The sequence below is a fragment of the Piliocolobus tephrosceles genome, chromosome 11 (assembly GCF_002776525.5).
Source record: "Piliocolobus tephrosceles isolate RC106 chromosome 11, ASM277652v3, whole genome shotgun sequence".
NCBI lineage: Eukaryota > Metazoa > Chordata > Mammalia > Primates > Cercopithecidae > Piliocolobus > Piliocolobus tephrosceles.
In genome coordinates, this window is record NC_045444.1 from 26,653,615 (window position 1) to 26,673,016 (window position 19,402).

At 35.4% G+C, this 19,402-nt stretch overlaps 1 protein-coding gene across 1 annotated transcript in view; it reads right to left on the bottom strand.

Annotated features, from left to right (window-relative positions):
• LRP1B (LDL receptor related protein 1B) overlaps positions 1-19,402 on the bottom strand; it is a 1,636,277-nt gene that overhangs the window by 827,732 nt on the left and 789,143 nt on the right. Inside the window, exons 8-10 of the mRNA XM_026453105.1 lie at positions 11,653-11,875; positions 8,202-8,373; positions 3,518-3,661 (exon numbers count right to left, since the gene is read on the bottom strand). Of these exons, the coding sequence (XP_026308890.1) occupies positions 3,518-3,661; positions 8,202-8,373; positions 11,653-11,875 (539 nt within the window). The remainder of the gene's footprint in view (positions 1-3,517; positions 3,662-8,201; positions 8,374-11,652; positions 11,876-19,402) is intronic.

Consider the following 19,402-nt stretch of genomic DNA (forward strand, 5'->3'; position numbering starts at 1 on the left):
GAAGACATAAATGTGCCCAAACCCGCTTTCCTCCAACTCAGAAAGCCAATATCCTGATTATTGTGTTTATTATGTATTTTTAAAAGAGTTTTAACACATACGTGGTGTATTTCCCAGCAGCAGATTGTTTAATTCTGCATGTTTAAATTGAATGTGTGAATCTTGTGATTAAACTTATTTTTTATTATACCCTTGATATTCATCCATTCTTCTTGTAATCAGAGTTCACTCATTTTCACTGCTGTATAGCATTCCTTTGTATGACTATTTCATATTTAACGTATGTAGGTACTTTTTCAATGTATATTTACTTATATCAAAGTAGACACTCAATTTTATATTCTGCTTAATTAATTTTAGAATTAAGATTTTTATCTATATTGAACCATTATCTTCAGCCAAGCCTTGTTTCTGTTTGACACATAATAATTTACCAACTAATTTTCCAAATAGTTTTCTGTTTTCATCATTATAATAATGATATAAGCATTTTTTTTTCAATTTAGCATTTCACACATTTTCTTAGATGAAATTACAGAGCAAAGTACATTAACATCCTTGTCTTCATTGCCCTCATAGCCTTGCAGTGTCTACCTGATGTCAAGGGCATTTTCTTTTAAAATAATACTTTATGTTATTTTAAAGTATATTGATACATTTGAAAATCATTAACATTTTAAAGTATTTTCTATCCACATTAGATACATATATACTTCTATATTTTTCAAAAATTGGGATATTGTATATAAATTCTTTTCACTGTAATGACTTTTTGTCAAGCCATTGAAAAGTCTTCAAAAACATTTCTTTCAATGGCAGCATAAGATTCCTTACTAGAGAAGTAACATAATATAGTCAGCTGCTTACCTATTGTTGGATAGCTATATTGTTTCTCAGTTGCTGTTATTATAAATACATTTAATTTCCTTAATCAAAAGTAAAGAAGTATAACTTGTTTAATTATGTTGTCAGTTTTATGATCATTATACTTATTAGCAAATGTCTTACCAATTGTGATATCAATTTCTAATTATATTAGCAATACATAGGAATCCTGTTTTTATAGCACCCATTTTGCTAAAATCTCAGCTCATTGCAACCTCTGCCTCCTGGGCTTAAGTTATCCTCCTACTTCAGCCTCTGAAGTAGGTGGGACTACATGAGTGTGCCACTATGCCTGTCTAACGTTTATAGATTTTGAGAGACTAGGTTTTGCAATGTTGCCCAGGCTCTTATTGAAATCCTGTGCTCAAGTGATGCACCTGCCTCAACCTCCCAAAGTGCTGAAATCACAGGCCTCTGTCACAACACTCGCCCTTGTTTTTACTTCTAACGGATGTCTTAATTGGTAATTGGTAAACCTAGTACTTCATTGATGTAATATGTGTGATTGTTTGTGTGTGTATATACGTATGTATGTTTTAAATAAGAATAGTAATGATTTTCCCCATTATTTTCATTGGTCATTTCCTAGGTATTCTTTAATACCTACTTAAGTTTCTTGTGGTGTGTCTCCTTGTACTATAGACAACTGAATACTAAAAAATACATTTCATAGACACTCATATAGCCAAAGGTAGTGGATTTTATTTGACTCCCTAAAATGAGATATGCTAGCTCAAGTTTAGAACATGGAAGTGAGGCAAAGGTCCCCTTTTTGCCGCTGCTGCTGGTATGAATCCAATGGAGACATTGAATTTTTCCACAGCAGGCTTCTTCCATTCCATATCAAGATGTGAGGAACAGGGTGTTTCTCCTCTCCTCCTCTTTTTTATTTTTTTCCAGTTACGGGCTATCAGATGTGACTTAACTCTGCATCTGATAGCTTTGGTGCCAGCTTTCTAATCCCTGGATCTCAGCTAAATGGTACGTTTTTAAAGTTAACATCTTCATTTATGGCTTCCTGATGCTCTAGCTTCTGAGTATGGTAGAGGTTCCAGCTTTCAGCTGGAATGTTTGGGAGGGATGTTCCAAAGACCCAGTCTAGAAGCTACTGGTCCAGGTTTTTAAATGATTTTGTAGGCACCTATTTGCATTAAATCTCTTGTTGCTCCAAATAGCTGGAATTATTTCTGATGAGTATTAATGTACTCCAGGTGATATACTACATTAGGGATGACTGAATAATATGCAATTCTGATCTTATGTTTTTCCTCCAATGTGTGTATGTATGTATGCACATATTCCTGTGTGTATATATATATATGTGTGTGTGTGATTATATCTCCCAAGTGGCATACAGATCAATTTTAAAATCACACACTACATATACACACATGCACCCACATACAAAACTTCTTTTATCGTGAGGCTCCAAACTCAGTACCCTCAATTATCCAGAAGGTCTAGGAACATGAGACCTGTTACCTTCACACTTCCAGTACTTAATACAAAATCAGGAATACAAATAAAAAATATAAACGAAGTACAAAAATACATACATATTAACATAGTTTAGCCTCTTTGATTCTTCATTTTAAACTATATATTCTATTAGTAGCTCTAACCATTTAAACTTAAAATTCTAACACATTTAGAGATCTAATTTCACAGTCCTCAGTAAGCACATGACCAGAGAGTGGAAGAGATGACAGGATTGTGACCAGACAGAGAAGACTGACAGAAATAAAAAGCTGTCACTATGACAAAGGTACAGACAAACTAGACACTGTAAAAAGCAGTCATCATAAAATTAAAAATAATGGGGTCTGGGGAACATTTAAAGACCAACAGTCCCCAGTAGGATCATTTCAATCAGGATCATTCTACTATACCTGAATATCAAGACCGCAGGAAAAGACCTTAACCAATTATTGTGCAAAATATTAAGTTGCGAGAGTAATTTTTAAAATCCTTATTACCATATTCAAATTAAAATAAATTATTCTGGCCTATTTAAAAAATAAATCAGAGATATATCTTATCTAAGAGATTGGAAAACTTTTTGATAAAATCATTAAAATTTTTTTGATAAAATTGTTAAATGTTTGATCTCTGATTAGCATAGCTTCAGTTACCTGAAAAATTAAATCATGAAAAATTAAATCATGAAGTGATTTCACTCCCCAGTGATGCTAGATAAAATGAAGCCTAGATAAAATGATTTTTTGACAGAAATCTATACCTGGATTTCTGTCAAAACAAGCAACACACCTATTATGAGGAGTAGCATATTGGTTCAAATAAGAGGAAATCTGATCGACTCATCATTCCAGCTCATTAGCTCAAATACATTCTTTAGGGAATTAAGGGAAGTATCTTCCTAAAAATCTTCCCCAACATATGTTTCCCTAAAAATCAATAAATTTAGTGACTCTACAGCCTGGTTAGTTTCTAATTCACATGATCACAACAGAAAAATACTTATTTTGAGAAAAATGAACAGTATATATTTGCAGGCAAACTTCATCTGTTGAAGTCTCATGTTATGGCTGATGTTGATGCTGCTAATTAATACTTAAAATCCTATTATGGGGGGGGGTAGCTGCTGGCAAAATGTTTTATTTTAACAACATACTTTTGCATGACCTGCCATCGCTTCCCAAGTTGAAGCCAGTCCTGCAGCGACAGGTCCGAGTTTTGTAACTGCTGCTGAGTAGACAGATGTGTGAACAGCCCCCTGGCATTCCATATGGATCGACTTCACATGCATGGCTTCTGACTACAACAAATAAAAAACAGCATGTGTGAAATTCAGGTTCAAAGAAAAGATAACTATGTGCATCAGTATGTCAAAATTTCTATAGTGTAAAAACAGGGAATCTTAGCAAAATTTTGTATACTCAACTATTTAGTACCATAATCAAATGCAAAAGAGTTAAAATCCATAGAAGAAGAGATTGGGATTTAACAAAATCCTCCTAAGTGAGCATTTAAAAAAACAATTCTAATAAATAAAATGCGTTCATATTAATTTAAACTCTTCACCGGTGAGCAAAATAAAAGTAACATGAATTTTTGGTACATGCTTCTCGTCCTTTTTTAAAATACCAATTTCTTAAATGAATACAAAGATCCATAAAAATGATCCTAGGTTAGGTAGTTAAGCGGAGAAAGGATTTACTTTGAAATGATTCATCATGTAGGCAACTAAACTAGAAGAAATGCGATTCTGTGATTGTACTCTGTTGAGAAGTGCTGTGGCAAAATATTTTTAAAATTTTTAAGTCTACTGTCATTTTGAGACTCTTACCACAAAATAAAATATGTGTGTGTGTGTGTGTGTGTGTGTGTGTGTGAAGTTGTCAAACGGTGGAGGCTGAGTATATGTACAGAAGTTGAGGAGTAGAAGAATATTTTATGAGCATAAAACCTAGTAAACTAAAAAGGTAAGAAAAGTATTATATGGAGAGGATGAGAAAAGAAAGACGGATCAAAGTGAAAAGAAATAATAGGAATAACGTAAGATTTTATGTATTATTGTAATTATGTTTTTTTTTTTTGTTGTTGTTGTTGTTGTTGTTGTTGTTGTTGTTGTTGTTGTTGTTGTTTTGAGGCGGAGTCTTGCTCTGTTGCCCGGACTGGAGTGCAGTGGCCCGATCTCAGCTCACTGCAAGCTCCGCCTCCCGGGTTTACGCCATCCTCCTGCCTCAGCCTCCCGAGTAGCTGAGACTACAGGCGCCCGCCACCTCGCCCAGCTAGTTTTTGTATTTTTAGTAGAGACGGGGTTTCACCGTGTTAGCCAGGATGGTCTCGATCTCCTGACCTCGTGATCTGCCCGTCTCGGCCTCCCAAAGTGCTGGGATTACAGGCTTGAGCCACCGTGCCTGGCCTGTAATTATGTTTCTTTTTTTTTCAAACAAAGAAATGTTTAATTACTTAATGCTGATACAGTATTTTTTCATTTAAAATGAGACAAATCCTTTGTGCCTTTTAAAGTTTCCTTTTAAGCTACATGCCTGTATTATCTATTTAAAGGATCACTTTTTAAAAATAAAAATAAAATAATAATTTAACAACTGTACACACAGGGACAAGCCAGAAGCTGCACCAACTGGATCCCAGATCCTCTTTCCCCAAGGGCAGCCCATTCTTGGTTCTTAATTATGTTTGTTTTAGATCACCCACTTGTTTGAAATGGTGATGAATACCATGGCAATATTCTCTTCATAATAAAACTACTATGATTTTAATAATTATGCCTATTCTCTTTGTATTCTTCATTCTCTAAGTGGAAATATAAGTGAAATACAATTTTAACTACTTTTTTCCCTGCCGAGTGTTATTTTTATTTTCTAACCTCTCTCCACTTATATAACAGATCACATATCCTCCCAACTAATCACCAACTCCCCACTTTCTCACTCTGATCAACACTTTCGCTTTTTCCATTGGATCATGGCCATCAACATGCAAATGTACCATTACTTCTACATCTAATAAAATAACCTTTTAATCCAAATTCCCACAACGATCCTTCCTTCAACTAGCTCTCCATTTCTCTCCTCTAACTTACATCCACACTATGCAAAGCTACAATGATCATTTTCTACAATTCTTTTCCTTCCTCTCTCAAACCCATTCTACTCATGTATTCACTTTATCCTGAAACTGCCCTTGTCAGATCCCAGTGAGCTTCGTGCTGCTAAATCCAATGGTCAATTGGATTTTAAGAAGCTTCATCTCAGTCTCCTCTTTTGGCTTTTCCTATTCTTTGTGACTTATTGCTGGAGCATACCAGTGTACATTACTTGGAATGCTTACTTCTCCATTTGTATTTACTGCCTTCACGTTCACATCCATAGTCATGGCTTTAAATGTCACCTATCTGCCAGTGACTCCCAAATTGGTATCTCGAGCCTGGACTTTCCCCTTCAACTCCAGAGTTGAGTAACTCATGAAAATTACATTTACTATCTTTGTCCTAAATTCACTCCAAGCTTAGTTTTCCCATCTAAAAAATAACTAAATTATTCCAATTGCTCTAGCTAGACCATTGGCATTATCCTTGATTCTGTTTTTATTTATACTCCACATCTAATGTATCAGAAAATCCTATTGGCTCTATATTTGCCTATATTCTGAATTTCCCTATTCTCCCCCCTTTCACTGCTGCCATCTTGATCCAATCCACCATCCTCTGTAACTTCCCACCCTTCTCCTCCCCACTACCTATTATAAACAGAGTAGCCATATTGGTTTCTTTTTTCTTTTCTTTTCTTTTTTTTTTTTTTTGAGACTGAGTCTTGCTCTGTAGCCCAGGCTGGAGTGCAGTGGTGCGATCTCAGCTCACTGCAAGCTCCGCCTCCCTGGTTCACGCCGTTCTCCTGCCTCAGCCTCCCGAGTAGCTGGGACTACAGGCGTCCGCCACCATGCCCGGCTAATTTTTTGAATTTTCATTAGAGATAGGGTTTCACCATGTTAGCCAGGATAGTCTTGATCTCCTGACCTCATGATCCACCCATCTCAGCCTCCCAAAGTGCTGAGATTACAGGCGTGAGCCACCACGCCCAGCCGCCATGTTGGTTCTTTAAAAATAAGTCATACCGTGAGATTTTTCTGTTTAATGGTTTCTAAGGACTTCCCATCTCACTAAAAGTATAAGGAAAAGTTTTTTATAATAGTCTACAGAGCCCTACTTGTTATGATCCTCCTTTGTTTCTCCAGCCTCATTTCCTACTTCCCTTTTCCTCGTTCATTCTGCTCTAGACACACAGGTATTCTTGTCACTCCCTGAACAGTCTAGACATGTTCTTTCCTCATGGCTTTTGTGCTTGCTCATCCCACCACCTGCAATGTTTTTGCCCAGATATCTCTGGTATGGTTTGGCTGTGTCCCCACCCAAATCTCATCTTGAATTCCCATGTGTTGTGGGAGGGACCCAGGAGGAGGTAATGGAATCATGGAGGCAGGTCTTTCCCATGCTATTCTTGTGATAGCAAATAAGTCTCCTGAGATCTGATGGTTTTAAAATGTGGGGTTTCCCTGCCCAAGCTCTCTGCCTGCTGCCATCCACATAAGATGGGACTTGCTCCTCCTTGCCTTCTGCCATGATTGTGAGGCTTCCCCAGCCATGTGGAACTGTAAGCCCAATTAAACCTCTTTCTTTTGTAAATTGCCAAGTCTTGAGTATGTCTTTATCAGCAACGTGAAAATGGACTAATACAATCCCCATGCCTTTCTCTTTCGAATACCTCAAGTCATCATTTAATGTCATCTTTTCAATGGAACTTCTTTTGACTATTCCATATAAAATTGAAGACTGCTCCCATTTCTAACACTCTTTATCCTCCTTACCTTCTTTGTTTTCTCTATAGCACTTATTATCTTCCAATATAATACAAAATTTACTTAGTTATTCTGTATTATAGCTTCTCCGCTGGAGTGCAAACGCATAAAGGCAAGACTATTCTGTCTGTTTTATTCACTTCTGTATTCACAGTATACATAGAATAGTTCCTGGAACATAGTATATTGTCCATGAAAAATTAATGAATGAATAAATCCTAATATTAAACTCTAATAAGGCTATCTACAGAATTTTATATTTGAATCTGTTCTAAACATATTTGTGACAATGTACAGCCATGATTAGATATACGTTAATGCTTAGATAATTCTAGGCTAGTTTTGATTTGAAATATAAGTATAGAATATAATAAAAAATTTGCTGGTGGTTTTTGATATTTTCTTATTTTATATATGACTGAACCTAAATTGTATTGATGAACAGCATCACTAATCTCCTGTAAAAAACAATTGGTTTATTTTTCTGAGAAAAACTGCAGCCTTCTCATTGAAAATTACTTTTTAATGAATATGTGTTAAAGAACAATTGGAATGTTAAGTTGGGAGAGCCCAATGACTATAGTAAACACTGGAGAGATACTGCAAGGCAGTCACCTGATTTTAAATTTGTCTACCAAAATGATATTTAAAAAAAAAAAAAAGAAAAAAAAAAAAAAAAAACCCTTAGCCTCTGGGTTTCCTGTCTATATACATCACGACTGAAAGGCCCTTCCTGAATCTAAATCTAGCTATCATTTCACTTCTATCTTAGAAACGATTCACTAGGAACTGAAAAATTTGTCATTTAGAGTTGTGACGGGAGCTCTATTCCATCTAACAAGCAGACATGCCCACTTTCGCTGTCAAAGCAGAGAATTTATGACTCACTCACTTCAACACCATACAAAAGCACAAGGACTATATCCCCATTCAATCTACCATTAGGAAGGTTAGAAAGAAGCCTTCCCACTTACCTGTCGGTTGAGTTCTTTTCTGATAAATTCGGATTCCCCGAGCATTCTCCATGTTAATTAATGAGTGAATATCAGTGCCATTAAATCGGTTTATCCTTATGATATTGTAGTTATCAGAATTGGTCGCATACAAATAATCTTCGAACACAGTTATACCATAAAGATGTCTGACCTATAAAGAGGGCAAAACATAACTATGATTTTTAATTATGTAGCTTTCACTTTGAAAGAAAAGCTGATTGCTATTTACTAGTATGGAAAATGGCTACAGCAGGATAACCACAAGGATGTTATTTACTTTTTCTCAAGGAGTTCAACATTTCACTGATTAAAACTTTTTTTGCCGGGCGCGGTGGCTCACGCCTGTAATCCCAGCACTTTGGGAGGCTGAGGCGGGCGGATCACAAGGTCAGGAGATCGAGACCACCCTGGCTAACATGGTGAAACCCCGTCTCTACTAAAAGTACAAAAAATTAGCTGGGTGTGGTGGCGGGCACCTGCAGTCCCAGCTACTCGGGAGGCTGAGGCAGGAGAATGGCATAAACCCGGGAGGCGGAGCTTGCAGTGAGCGGAGATCCAGCCACTGCACTCCAGCCTGGACGACAGAGCACGACTCCGTCTCAAAAAAAAAAAAAAAAAAAGAAAACATTATGAAGTACTGTTTAAAACAGTTCCAAATGTAGGGAGAGAATTTTATTCATGTGTCACTAAGAAAGCATATTTAGTAGTTATTTTTCAAAGGCTTCTGAGAGTAACACTTTCAAGCATATTCAATAATATTCCTATGACACTGTTATATATAATTTGAGATATTTTAAGGGTTACTTGTTTATACAATAATGGATATGTAGAAGCTGCAAAAACATAGCTCTGCCTGTGAAACGACTAATGAGAAAGCACCTCTGAAGATTTGTTTTATAAAGTCAAAATCCAATTTTTTTGTCCTAAGTTATGTTTAGACTAGCACTTGCTCCAGCACTGAAAGTAATATATAAAGAAATTACATATTTGCAATCATTGTAAATAAATGTCAACATTTCACTCAGAAATAGCATTATTTCTAAAGCCAATTTATAATAGGAAATATAACTGTTTCTTTTGAGAATTACGATGTTTATTGCTATTCATATTCTTAGTTAACAGTCCAGCTCTTCTCTTTGGCAAAGGTCTTGGGGTTCATGGGGAAGAATGGACATCTTGAACTTAGAAAGTTTTCCCCTGGAGCAAAAGGAAGAATACATGTACTGATTTTCTGATAAAAAGGCACATGCTAGGCACGTTGCCTTTGGCTACTCCTTTACTTAATTTAAAATGGTTCTGTTCCAGGGTATAGTGAAGTTGCCAATTGACTTGCTGCAGAGATTTTGTTGAAAAAGCATCTGTCACTACTTTTGGCATTACATCGCACACTTATAATACATAGATTTGCAGTTAAGAGAATTTGAAAAAGTACGTGTGGTTTGATTATAAAAATATTATAGAACAAAAATCACAAAATGTTCTATTTTAACCAGAAAATCTTGCCAGTTCTGTAGTTTAAACAAAAACATTTGATTTATCTTTCTAGCATATATGACTCATTAGTTCTATTTCTGGTCTTCTGGTATGAGATGTGACTAAAAGAAGACTGGCTTTACATGATGTTTTTGGGTTTTATCTCATTTCTTCATGCTTAGTTTGGACATAAAATATGAGAATTACTAGGGAGAACTATTCCACGTTATAGTCCAAATAGTTCTTTTCTATGTACATGTTATTCCACAGTATGGACATGTGTTGTATTTATGTGTGGGTGTAGTCCAGTGTGTATTTACTAATATCATTTCCCCCCAGCTGACATCAAATTTACTAAAAATGTCTATGGCCAAATTTTGACTTGGATAATACTTTGTCCTACAAAAATTATAAGCAAGCTCAAGATTCTTCCCTTGCCATTAGTCTCATGCATGTTTTGCTCAAAGTTTGGGGCAATTAACCAGGAAGCCTGTAGTGATGGGATATCAACATTGTTGTCTACATGACTGCCAATTCATAACCCAGGAGAAAAAGCCTGCTACATAAGAGGCAATTGGTCAAGGTGGAAAATATGTTCATCCAGTAAAGGCAAAATTCACTCACTATGTCCCTATCTTCCTTCAGAAAATACTTTTTCCCCTAAAATAAACACCTCTGCTAATTATCCCCTAGACAGAGGTAGGAGAAGCCTGGAGCAGTAGGTAAACCATTTTGCCTTCAGCCCCAGTACTTCAAAAACTGTATCTATGTTGGATTATTTAGTGGCAGACTTAGCATATGTTTAAGGAACAAGCAAAATACAGGCAACAGACATGGGGAAAAAAAGAATAATTAAACACTTTAGGCTTTCAAAACTTTTTAAAGTAGTCATGAAGAAAATTATTTGAACTCCCTATCTCCATAACAAGGTTTAACTTTTTAATGGCAAATAAGTAAAGAGAAGGGCCATGATAATCCTCTCAGAGGTCAGGCCCTCTAAGGTTGTAACTAAGAGCTTTGAAAGGAATCAAGATTTTTGGGGCAGTTGCAGGTGAGAGAGAAAGCACTGGCCCACCTTTAACATTGAACAGGTTTCCCCCTAACCCCAAACAGATTAGTGCATCTCTTTATCTGTCAAGGAAGGAGAAAGGATTTCATTTTTCAAGCTGATTAGAAAGTAAAAGTAACTTTAAAGGATAATCACAGAATATACTTGTCTCGCATTGCAAAAGAATCCAAAGAGATTCACATATTTCAGCTCCATAGACTAAGAATGTCACATAAAATAAGTGCAATCAGTGAGATAGAATCAGATTTTTAAAGGTATTATAGTAAATAAGGCTGATTTCTACTTAGAAATCTCTTTTGGGCATTCACTGAGCATTGTTTGCAAAACGTAACTCAGCAAAATAAAAAGTAACAAATTTAGAAAGAATTTTGACCTTCGTGACTTTCACAGAATTCTCTTTTTAGGAAGTACTTGAACACATCAGAAGTCAAAATTTAATCAAACCAATTAAAATAATAAAGGTACTTTTGGGAACAGGCATTTGCTTTTGTTAGAAAAATATCTCCAGTGCCACAGGGGACAGATGATAGTTCAGCTCCTCATGAATGAACTACTTAAATTAGTTTTTAGCAAATAGGCCATAAAATCGGATCTATTTTAATGATTTTTTGCTACTATAGCATTTTTGTCTTTGTTTTTTGTTTACTTGTTTATCTGTTTTTAATAGAAGGGAGAAAGAGTAAGAGAGGCATCTCCAATTTTGTGGAAATATCACAATATCACTGTGAAAAGAACATTCTCCAACATAGGAAATACACTCTAACTTTTATGACTCATTGCAGCTCAACTTCACAAGAAATTTTCAATATTGCAAATATTGGTTTCCTTTTTGTATTATTCCTTTCATTGTATTACCCTAGGAGCATTTTCTAACAAAATTGTACTTACTTGTCTGCCTTGAATGATAGCATGTCTATTTTTTCCTTGATAGTCCACTACTCCCACATAGTCCAAGTACAGATCTACCCAGTAAACCAATTTGTTGACTAGGTCTAGTGCCAGTGCAGCTGGCTGCTCTGTCTTTGAATCAATTATCCTTGTTCTGTTCATCCCATCCATGTCACATCTCTCCACTTTGGCGACATTCCCGTAGTCAGTAAAGAAAAGTTTTCTGTTGAAAGAAAACTAAATGTTAAAGCGGAGGGTGGGGGAGGGAAGCACATTTGATGGCGCCATCTGTAAAAAACAGAACTTTTTCTTCTAATTTATTTCAGTGATTACATCTGTTAGCTTCCCATAACCATTTCCATATAATATCACTCATAAACAGAGAAATCTGCTAATGAATATTGCAGGGCATAAGGGAGCAGGTTAACCAACAACTGTAAAATTTCCCCAAAACGAATGATTATAGTGGGTTTATTTTTGTATTAGGAGAAATGTTTCTTTAAGCCTCATACAGCTGATGGACATCGACCACATTCAGTGTAAGCTTCAGAAGTGAGCCAAATCACCAGGCCGGGGCACGTGAGCTATCAGCCTTTATCTTCAACCTGCCTTTCAAATTGCCTGGTAATGTTTGTCTCCTATAAAAGTTATTATGCGGAGCTCAATGATGCTGTGAGTGGTGGAGAATAGCAAACCTGAAATGGAATTAAGCAGACCGAAAAGCAAATGTGCTCTTTGTAGCAACAGAAATAAAACATAAATAATCAATTCCCCACCCAAAAGTATCCCTAATTCTCCCAAATATTCCCAAATCACAAAATTGTATTGAAGAAGTATAGGTCATTTCTTCTCATGTTTTCTTAGTATTTATTTTGGAGAAAAGGCTGAAAAGCAATGTTGACCTCTGAGACAACAAATTCTTTCATGCAGCGCTAATGGTGTCTTTCAAAGTTTAAAATGTAACTCCAACACCTCAGTGTCTAATATTTGATTAGTATTCACTATGTTTAGTAAACACAAATCAATTTTAATTAACCTGACAATATTTAACAAGATTACCCACTCATGAGACTAAATTACATTTGTAAATAGAAGACCATCTTGCCTTGACTTAAATACAATCTCAAGAATAATCCGATTTACAGTGACTGAGCAATATTAAGATTACCTAGAGTATAAACTATTTGATTTTACAAAATTGGTGAATTAGTTTTTAGTTACTTTTCTCAACATACTTACATTATCTAACAGTATGGGCTATCTTTCAAGCTTAAACATGTTATTTAAACTTTAATTTTAATTTATCTCTCTCTGTTGTGGGAGACACTAATTTTTAAACATTAGTGCATACTATTGGAAATAGTACAAGCTAGATTTTATTATAAGTGTATATTTCCCCAAATGTTCTTGAAAGATCAGTTTATCATAAGTTAAAATTAATTTTTCCAAGTTCTATCTATTTAGGTGAAGATCTTTCTATTCTAGTGAAGAATAAATAAAAGAGCACATCCTGCAGTTTCATTGTCATGCTAAACGATCAAACCACTGCTTGGCATGCACACGTTTCCTCTCCCCCTCCATCTCTCTCTCTCTCTCTCTCTCTCTCTCTCTCTCTCTCTCTCTCTCTGTCTCTCTCTCTCTGTCTCTCCCTGCTTCCTTCCTGCATCTCTGCTTTCTTCACTTATAAATCAATTTGTTCATAGCTATTCTGTTTCTATAAGGAGTACCCAGTTTCACTCTTATTTACTGTAGAACAGTGTTCATTATTTTTGCTACATGAAACTTTTTCTCATAATGCCTCTCCTTTTATATATATATTTTTCTCACTAGTTCATTTCACAGCAGTGAAGAGGAGTTGGTGTGCAGGTGGTTTGACTTTGGGCATGGAGAAATTAAGGTTCTGGCTATCATGTGACATGTAGAGACCACGTTTAGATAGCATTATGAAGCAGGCAATTGCAACTGTTTACATAGTACTTAACAACATGAAAGGTGAGTCTGAAGAGGAAGCCTTCTCTAAAGTCATCTTGAGATGACTTAATTGAATGAGATCTCCCGACCCCTGAAAAAAAAAAAAAAAAAAAAAAAAAAAAAAAGGAGTCTCAAGACAATCTTGGAGGTATGCTATTAGAGAAATAAGATCTTGTAAAGGAGGTCAGAAGTTAGCAGTAACACAGATGTTCATAGACATCTAAAAGAGAACATTTTCAGAATAAAAAAATTGAGTGGCTGACTGGGTCAATCACTTTACAAAGCAAAAAAAGAAGAATATAGATTAAGAAAATGTCACTGAATCTGATATTCAGTAAAACACTAGTAATTTTTGCCACTTGTGTTTAGGAAGTTTAGTTATGGAGGAAGAATATAAAGCAGGTGATGATGAAGGAGTTCAGAAAATGTAAGTTATTCTTTCAAGAAATTTTTCATTGATTTTGACCTTCTATTGCAAGAATGATGCATTTGATTCCCATATTTTTTTCTAAATCATGATAAAACTGATTGAGATAACACTCTAAGTTTCTGCCAAGTATGAAAAAAACACACATGTAAATATATGACTGATCAAAATTGAACCTTCTCAGACTTCCAATTCCTGACTATGATGAGCTCTATTCACTCTTAATTGAAATGCAAAAAATCAAAGAGTTCTAAAGAATAATAGTCACTAGTATTGAGTACCTATAGTCACATGATAATATAAATGTTTATTTGTGTGCTTGTTTTTAGCAGTGTTTGATTTTAGCTTAAAATTTCCTGTTACAGAGAAAGGTTTCATTCCCAGGGCATTCTTTAGTGGAGGCATGGCTGTATTATAATTGGTAAACACAAGCTAAAATTTTTAAATATTTAAAATTCTACTATGTCATTTGTGATATAAATGTTGTTGGGTTAAAAATCACTCTCTTCTTTTCTATAAAATACTTTTCCAAATCATAGACAAGTAAATGGTGCTCTGCAAACTCCACGATCCCGTGGATACTTCTGAGAGACGAAAGTACTAGATAATTTGTATTTTACAGACGAAACAGGTTCAAAGCCTTTATGGTTAGTCCTTGCCAGAGGCATCAATGTCACATATTTTTGAAAAACTTGTTATTTGGAATTTCAAACTTACACAAAATTTTTAATTTTGAGGAATAGTAGAATGAATGCCTATACCCTTCACCTAGATTCGCCAGTTGTTTACATTTCATTCTGTTGGCTATTTTACACACTCACTGAGCCACTTCAGAGTAAACTCTAGACATCATGACTCTTTATTCCTAAACACTTCAGCATCCATCTCTTAAGAAGGTTAAGAAAGACAAGGACATTCTGTTGCATAACCACAGTATATCTCTCGTAATCAATACCTTTAGCAATGTGTACAATGTATAGTCCGTATTCAAATTTGCCTTTTGACAGATAATGTTCTTTATAGAAAAAATTTCTGATTCAAAATCTAATTCAACATCATGCATTGTATTTAATCATCTTTTCCTCTCAACTCCTTTAATGTTGAGCAGTTCTATAGCTTTGTTTGGTTGTTCATGATGTTAGTATTTCCAAAGAGTAGATAGGAGCTGTTTTGAAGAATATTCCAATGTGCGATCTGTCTGATTTTTGTCATGTCATAATTAGATTATGTTATGCGTTTTAAACCAAAATGCAATGATTTTGCACTTTATTGTTACTACCGCTAGGGCTTAGAAACAGTGGGAAAGCCTATGATCCACCCCCAAAATTACACAAAAAAGAATTACAATGGTAGTTTGGAATCCCATTCATTCCACCATATTCGATATTTTCTGAACACTTAACTCTATTAACTTCCAGGGTCTTACTCTCTTTTTCAGCATCTCCTCCCACCAGGAACTAAGGGCCCCCAGTTTAGCACTCTCCCTGGAAAACTCATGGTATATTGTGGAGACCAGTCCCAATTCAGCCCTATGCCCCATTCCTTTTAGGATAGTAGTATTAATACTTTTTTTAAACTTTAATCTCTCTTTGTTCTTACCTGTATTATCAACTCTCTTTTTGTTATGTAACAAAAAAGGGCATTGCTGTTCTATTGTTCTACATTTATTTTTAAATGTCATTCTAGTTTCCACTATATTAAAAGAAACCAAAATTCCAACAACCGTCTCTATTTCTAAGATGTTTAACTATTAGTTCACAAAAGAAAACATTTATTTCAAATTTCCAATTATTCATCCCATTTTCATAATTCAGCTTCTCTACTAAATAACATTTTATTGTTTTGGTATCATTATCCCATCAGATATGGGAAACTGTTTTTTTCTGACATCTTTGTGATTATATGAGCAGCCCTGTTTCACTACAATCATATAAGTTTTATACAGTTGAGGATAGTAAGAAACTTGGAGTATTATTGGTAAACTTGCCTAACATAAATCAAAAGTCACAAAGGGAGCACTCATGGACAGTGACAGAGCACTGTGCTTACAGAGTTATGGCACCAATCATTTCTATACTTTAAAGGAAAGAAATTGTTACACATACTGATATCTTAAAGCATGTATTTTTTTTAAGCTGATAAAAATAAGAATTACTTTTGCCAGTGATATCCATTTTAAATAATGCTTCTGTACTTTAATTCAAAAAAAAAAAAATAAGAGAATTTAAATACATCAAAGTTCTGTCCATGTCCTTTAACTGCATAGTCAGTCCCTGTCCTGAACTCTTAAATGTTGGTTATAACTTACTGATAGAATTTAGAAATTTTCAAAGGGTTCTCAAAATGAAATGACTTATCATTCATTTTTAACTTTAAAAAAAGCTAGGTTACACAACAAGATTTTTTTGAAATGAAGTTAAAAAAACAAGGTATTTTACATAAGATACACAATGGGGACTAGCTAAGAAGGGAGTAAGACCTAAGAGTAGGGAACCATATATTGCCAGATTTCAAAACTCATTGCTATGATTAGGGTCTGGCAAACCCTCCATGTTTATTAATTATGTCTTAATGAAGACAACTGCTTTCCTTTTTATTTCAGGAAAGTGATGCATATTTTCCTCAGAAAGGTTTGCACTATGAACTTCATTTTTTTCTTGTTTTTATAATAACTTAATGTTATCCAAATAGCATCAATAGTAATACCTTATTTTTTATGCCATTATACCTTGTACAAAAATTGAAAAAGAAAGTAATTTTCCACATTATATAGAGTAATTGAGGTATATTTAGAATTAAAGTAGGAATATTAAATATTTAGCATAGCAATTCTAAAATGCAATTGCAAATCTGAAAAAGTAATGAGTCTTTGAAATAAGAGGTTTAAATTAAAATTCAATTAGTTCCTGCCACTTAAAGCATGTGGATAATAAACAATTAAGCTATTTTGTCTGTCTAGCTAAGACTATTCAAGACAGTTATTTATTGATCTTTGCTTTTTTGGGGATTTCGCTTTTGTTGTTTGAAAAATCTCTCTTGTGCTTGGTTTTTAGTTTACACATAAACACACAGAAATTAAACTTGACATGTGGACTCCCACTAATGGCTGGCTATTCTATATTCTGGAAACATTTCCACTAGTGATTCCTCCAAAAGTGTACATGTATTGGATATGTCAGACAATGTGGCCTTTCAACATCCTTATTTACCTAAACCTGCCCCATTTAGTGTTTCTGAGAGGGGCAGCCCTATGTGCAATAGTATAATCCCATTTTTCTCCTCCTTCTTCATAATTAGACCAAGAATGAATATGGGATTCCAGTGAAACCAAATCATAGGCTGAGAGAAGTCACTAGGACCTTTTCTATCAATATTCTGAACCGCAAAGTATGGGGTCCACCTGGTGCACAGCTGCTGTAAAATAGGTAAGGTGAACTGGTAGTATGGGAGGATGTGAGAGAAAAATACTGAAGCCTGTGTATCGAAGTAAAGGGGCTATGAGAGGCAAGATGAAAGAAGCCATGTCTTCCTTGATTGAGGGATTCTCCGGGCCCCAGGAAGTCCATCTTTACTTCCTGTCCTTAGGTCTGTGAACACAGGGGATTATCCGATTCCTCTCAGGAAAGAAATCTTTATTTGAGCTAACTTTGGTAGGTTTCTATACTTGGAAGCCAAAATGCCATGACTAAACCCCCATATTATTTAACATGCTATTTTAAGATTCAGAAAAATTGTTTTCTAAAGATTTTGAACAAAGCAAACATTGAAGCGGCGTCCTTGTCTTGGCTAAATACCTGGGGTTCAGAGTCTCACACCAAGGGAATTGAGGACGCAGACATACAAGAAGTGGGTTTAGGAATGGAGGTTTAGTAGGCAAAGAAAGAGAAAGGAGAATAGTTCTCTCTCCTGTGAGAAAGAGGGGTACTCCAATGGGCCTTCTGGCCCACAGCAGAGTGCACAGCATTTTATAGACAGGCTTGAGTAGGCAGTATCTGATTTACATAGGGTCCAAAGATTGGTTGGACCAGGTGTGACGTTTGTGTAGTTCAAGAGGAAGCTGGCCACCCCACCCTAATCTTATTATGAAAATTGGATCTTTGCCTGGTCAGGGCCATGCTGTCTACTCCTGACTGCACATGTGGTTGGCAGAAAAAAGAAAGGAAGGAAGGGAGGGAGGGAGGGAGGAGAGAGAGAGAGAGAGAGAAAGAAAGATGGTGTCACCATTTTGAACATGCCTAGTGCCAAGTAGCCTTTCCTGTTGGCACAGTTGCCAGCATTCACCCATACAAGCTTACAGCTTGCTTGTCTATGTCTGCAGCTTGATTTTACAGGCTGCTCATTGTTAGAAAAGAAAATGATTTGGGGTTGCTTTTCATTAAAGGGAAAACCTTACCAAGGGCTTCCTCACCCTCACTATCTGCCTAAATAATTTCTTTTTCACTCCTATGTATCATTCTACTTTAGAGAATATTTCATATTAAAATTTTAACTCTAAATTAAGGACTCATTTTGTAATCTTCACAAGTAAACCTCATAACCCTATTTTGGCACTGAGTCAAAATGCTATTTATGAAGAAATACTATTTTGGCCTAAACTGAAAATATCTTAAATCTTTTCTGTAGTCACTAGAGAAAATATAAGGAAGAAGAACATTAATAATGAGCAATAATTTAGAAAAATTATTTTTATCTCTTTTAAATTCAATATATTATTCAAACCACAGATTTTCAAATGTCATTCCCTAATCAAGCTAGCTGAACTCTGGTGAATACAAATGCAGGCCATCCTTATCCCCACTTCACCCCAACACTGCCTCTCATTCACCTTTTTATGATGAAAGCAAATTAGCCTTTTAGGCCTTTCTTTCAACTTGCCTTTCATTTTCCATAACCTGAGAGCCAGGAGTTAACTGACACTGTAAAAGTAGAGCACTAAAAGTGTGGAGAAATAGAAAGATTTGTACATTTTTATTATTGATTTATTTTTTCTTTTTATCCATGTCACGCAGATATTTCATCAATGTCTAACGTAGTTTGAAACATGGTGGGAAAAATGCTTAACCATCTCCTCTCCCTAGATTGTCATTGTCTGAGGTGGAGTCTAGGCCCTATCAGCAAGAGAAAGGCTTGTAAAGCTTGATTCGCTTATGATCCATCACTACTTCCCCTTCCTTACTCCACATCCCTATTCTCTAAGAAAAGAACAACTTGGTTTATGTTCACTTGCTCATTCCTGTCACCCATGGCTACACTTCACTGCAGCTGCCACATCTAACTACCTAAAAGGTAATGACACACTGACCTAACATTTTGACTGTGAGGCATCCCTCATTCTTAGGCTGTAATTGAAAC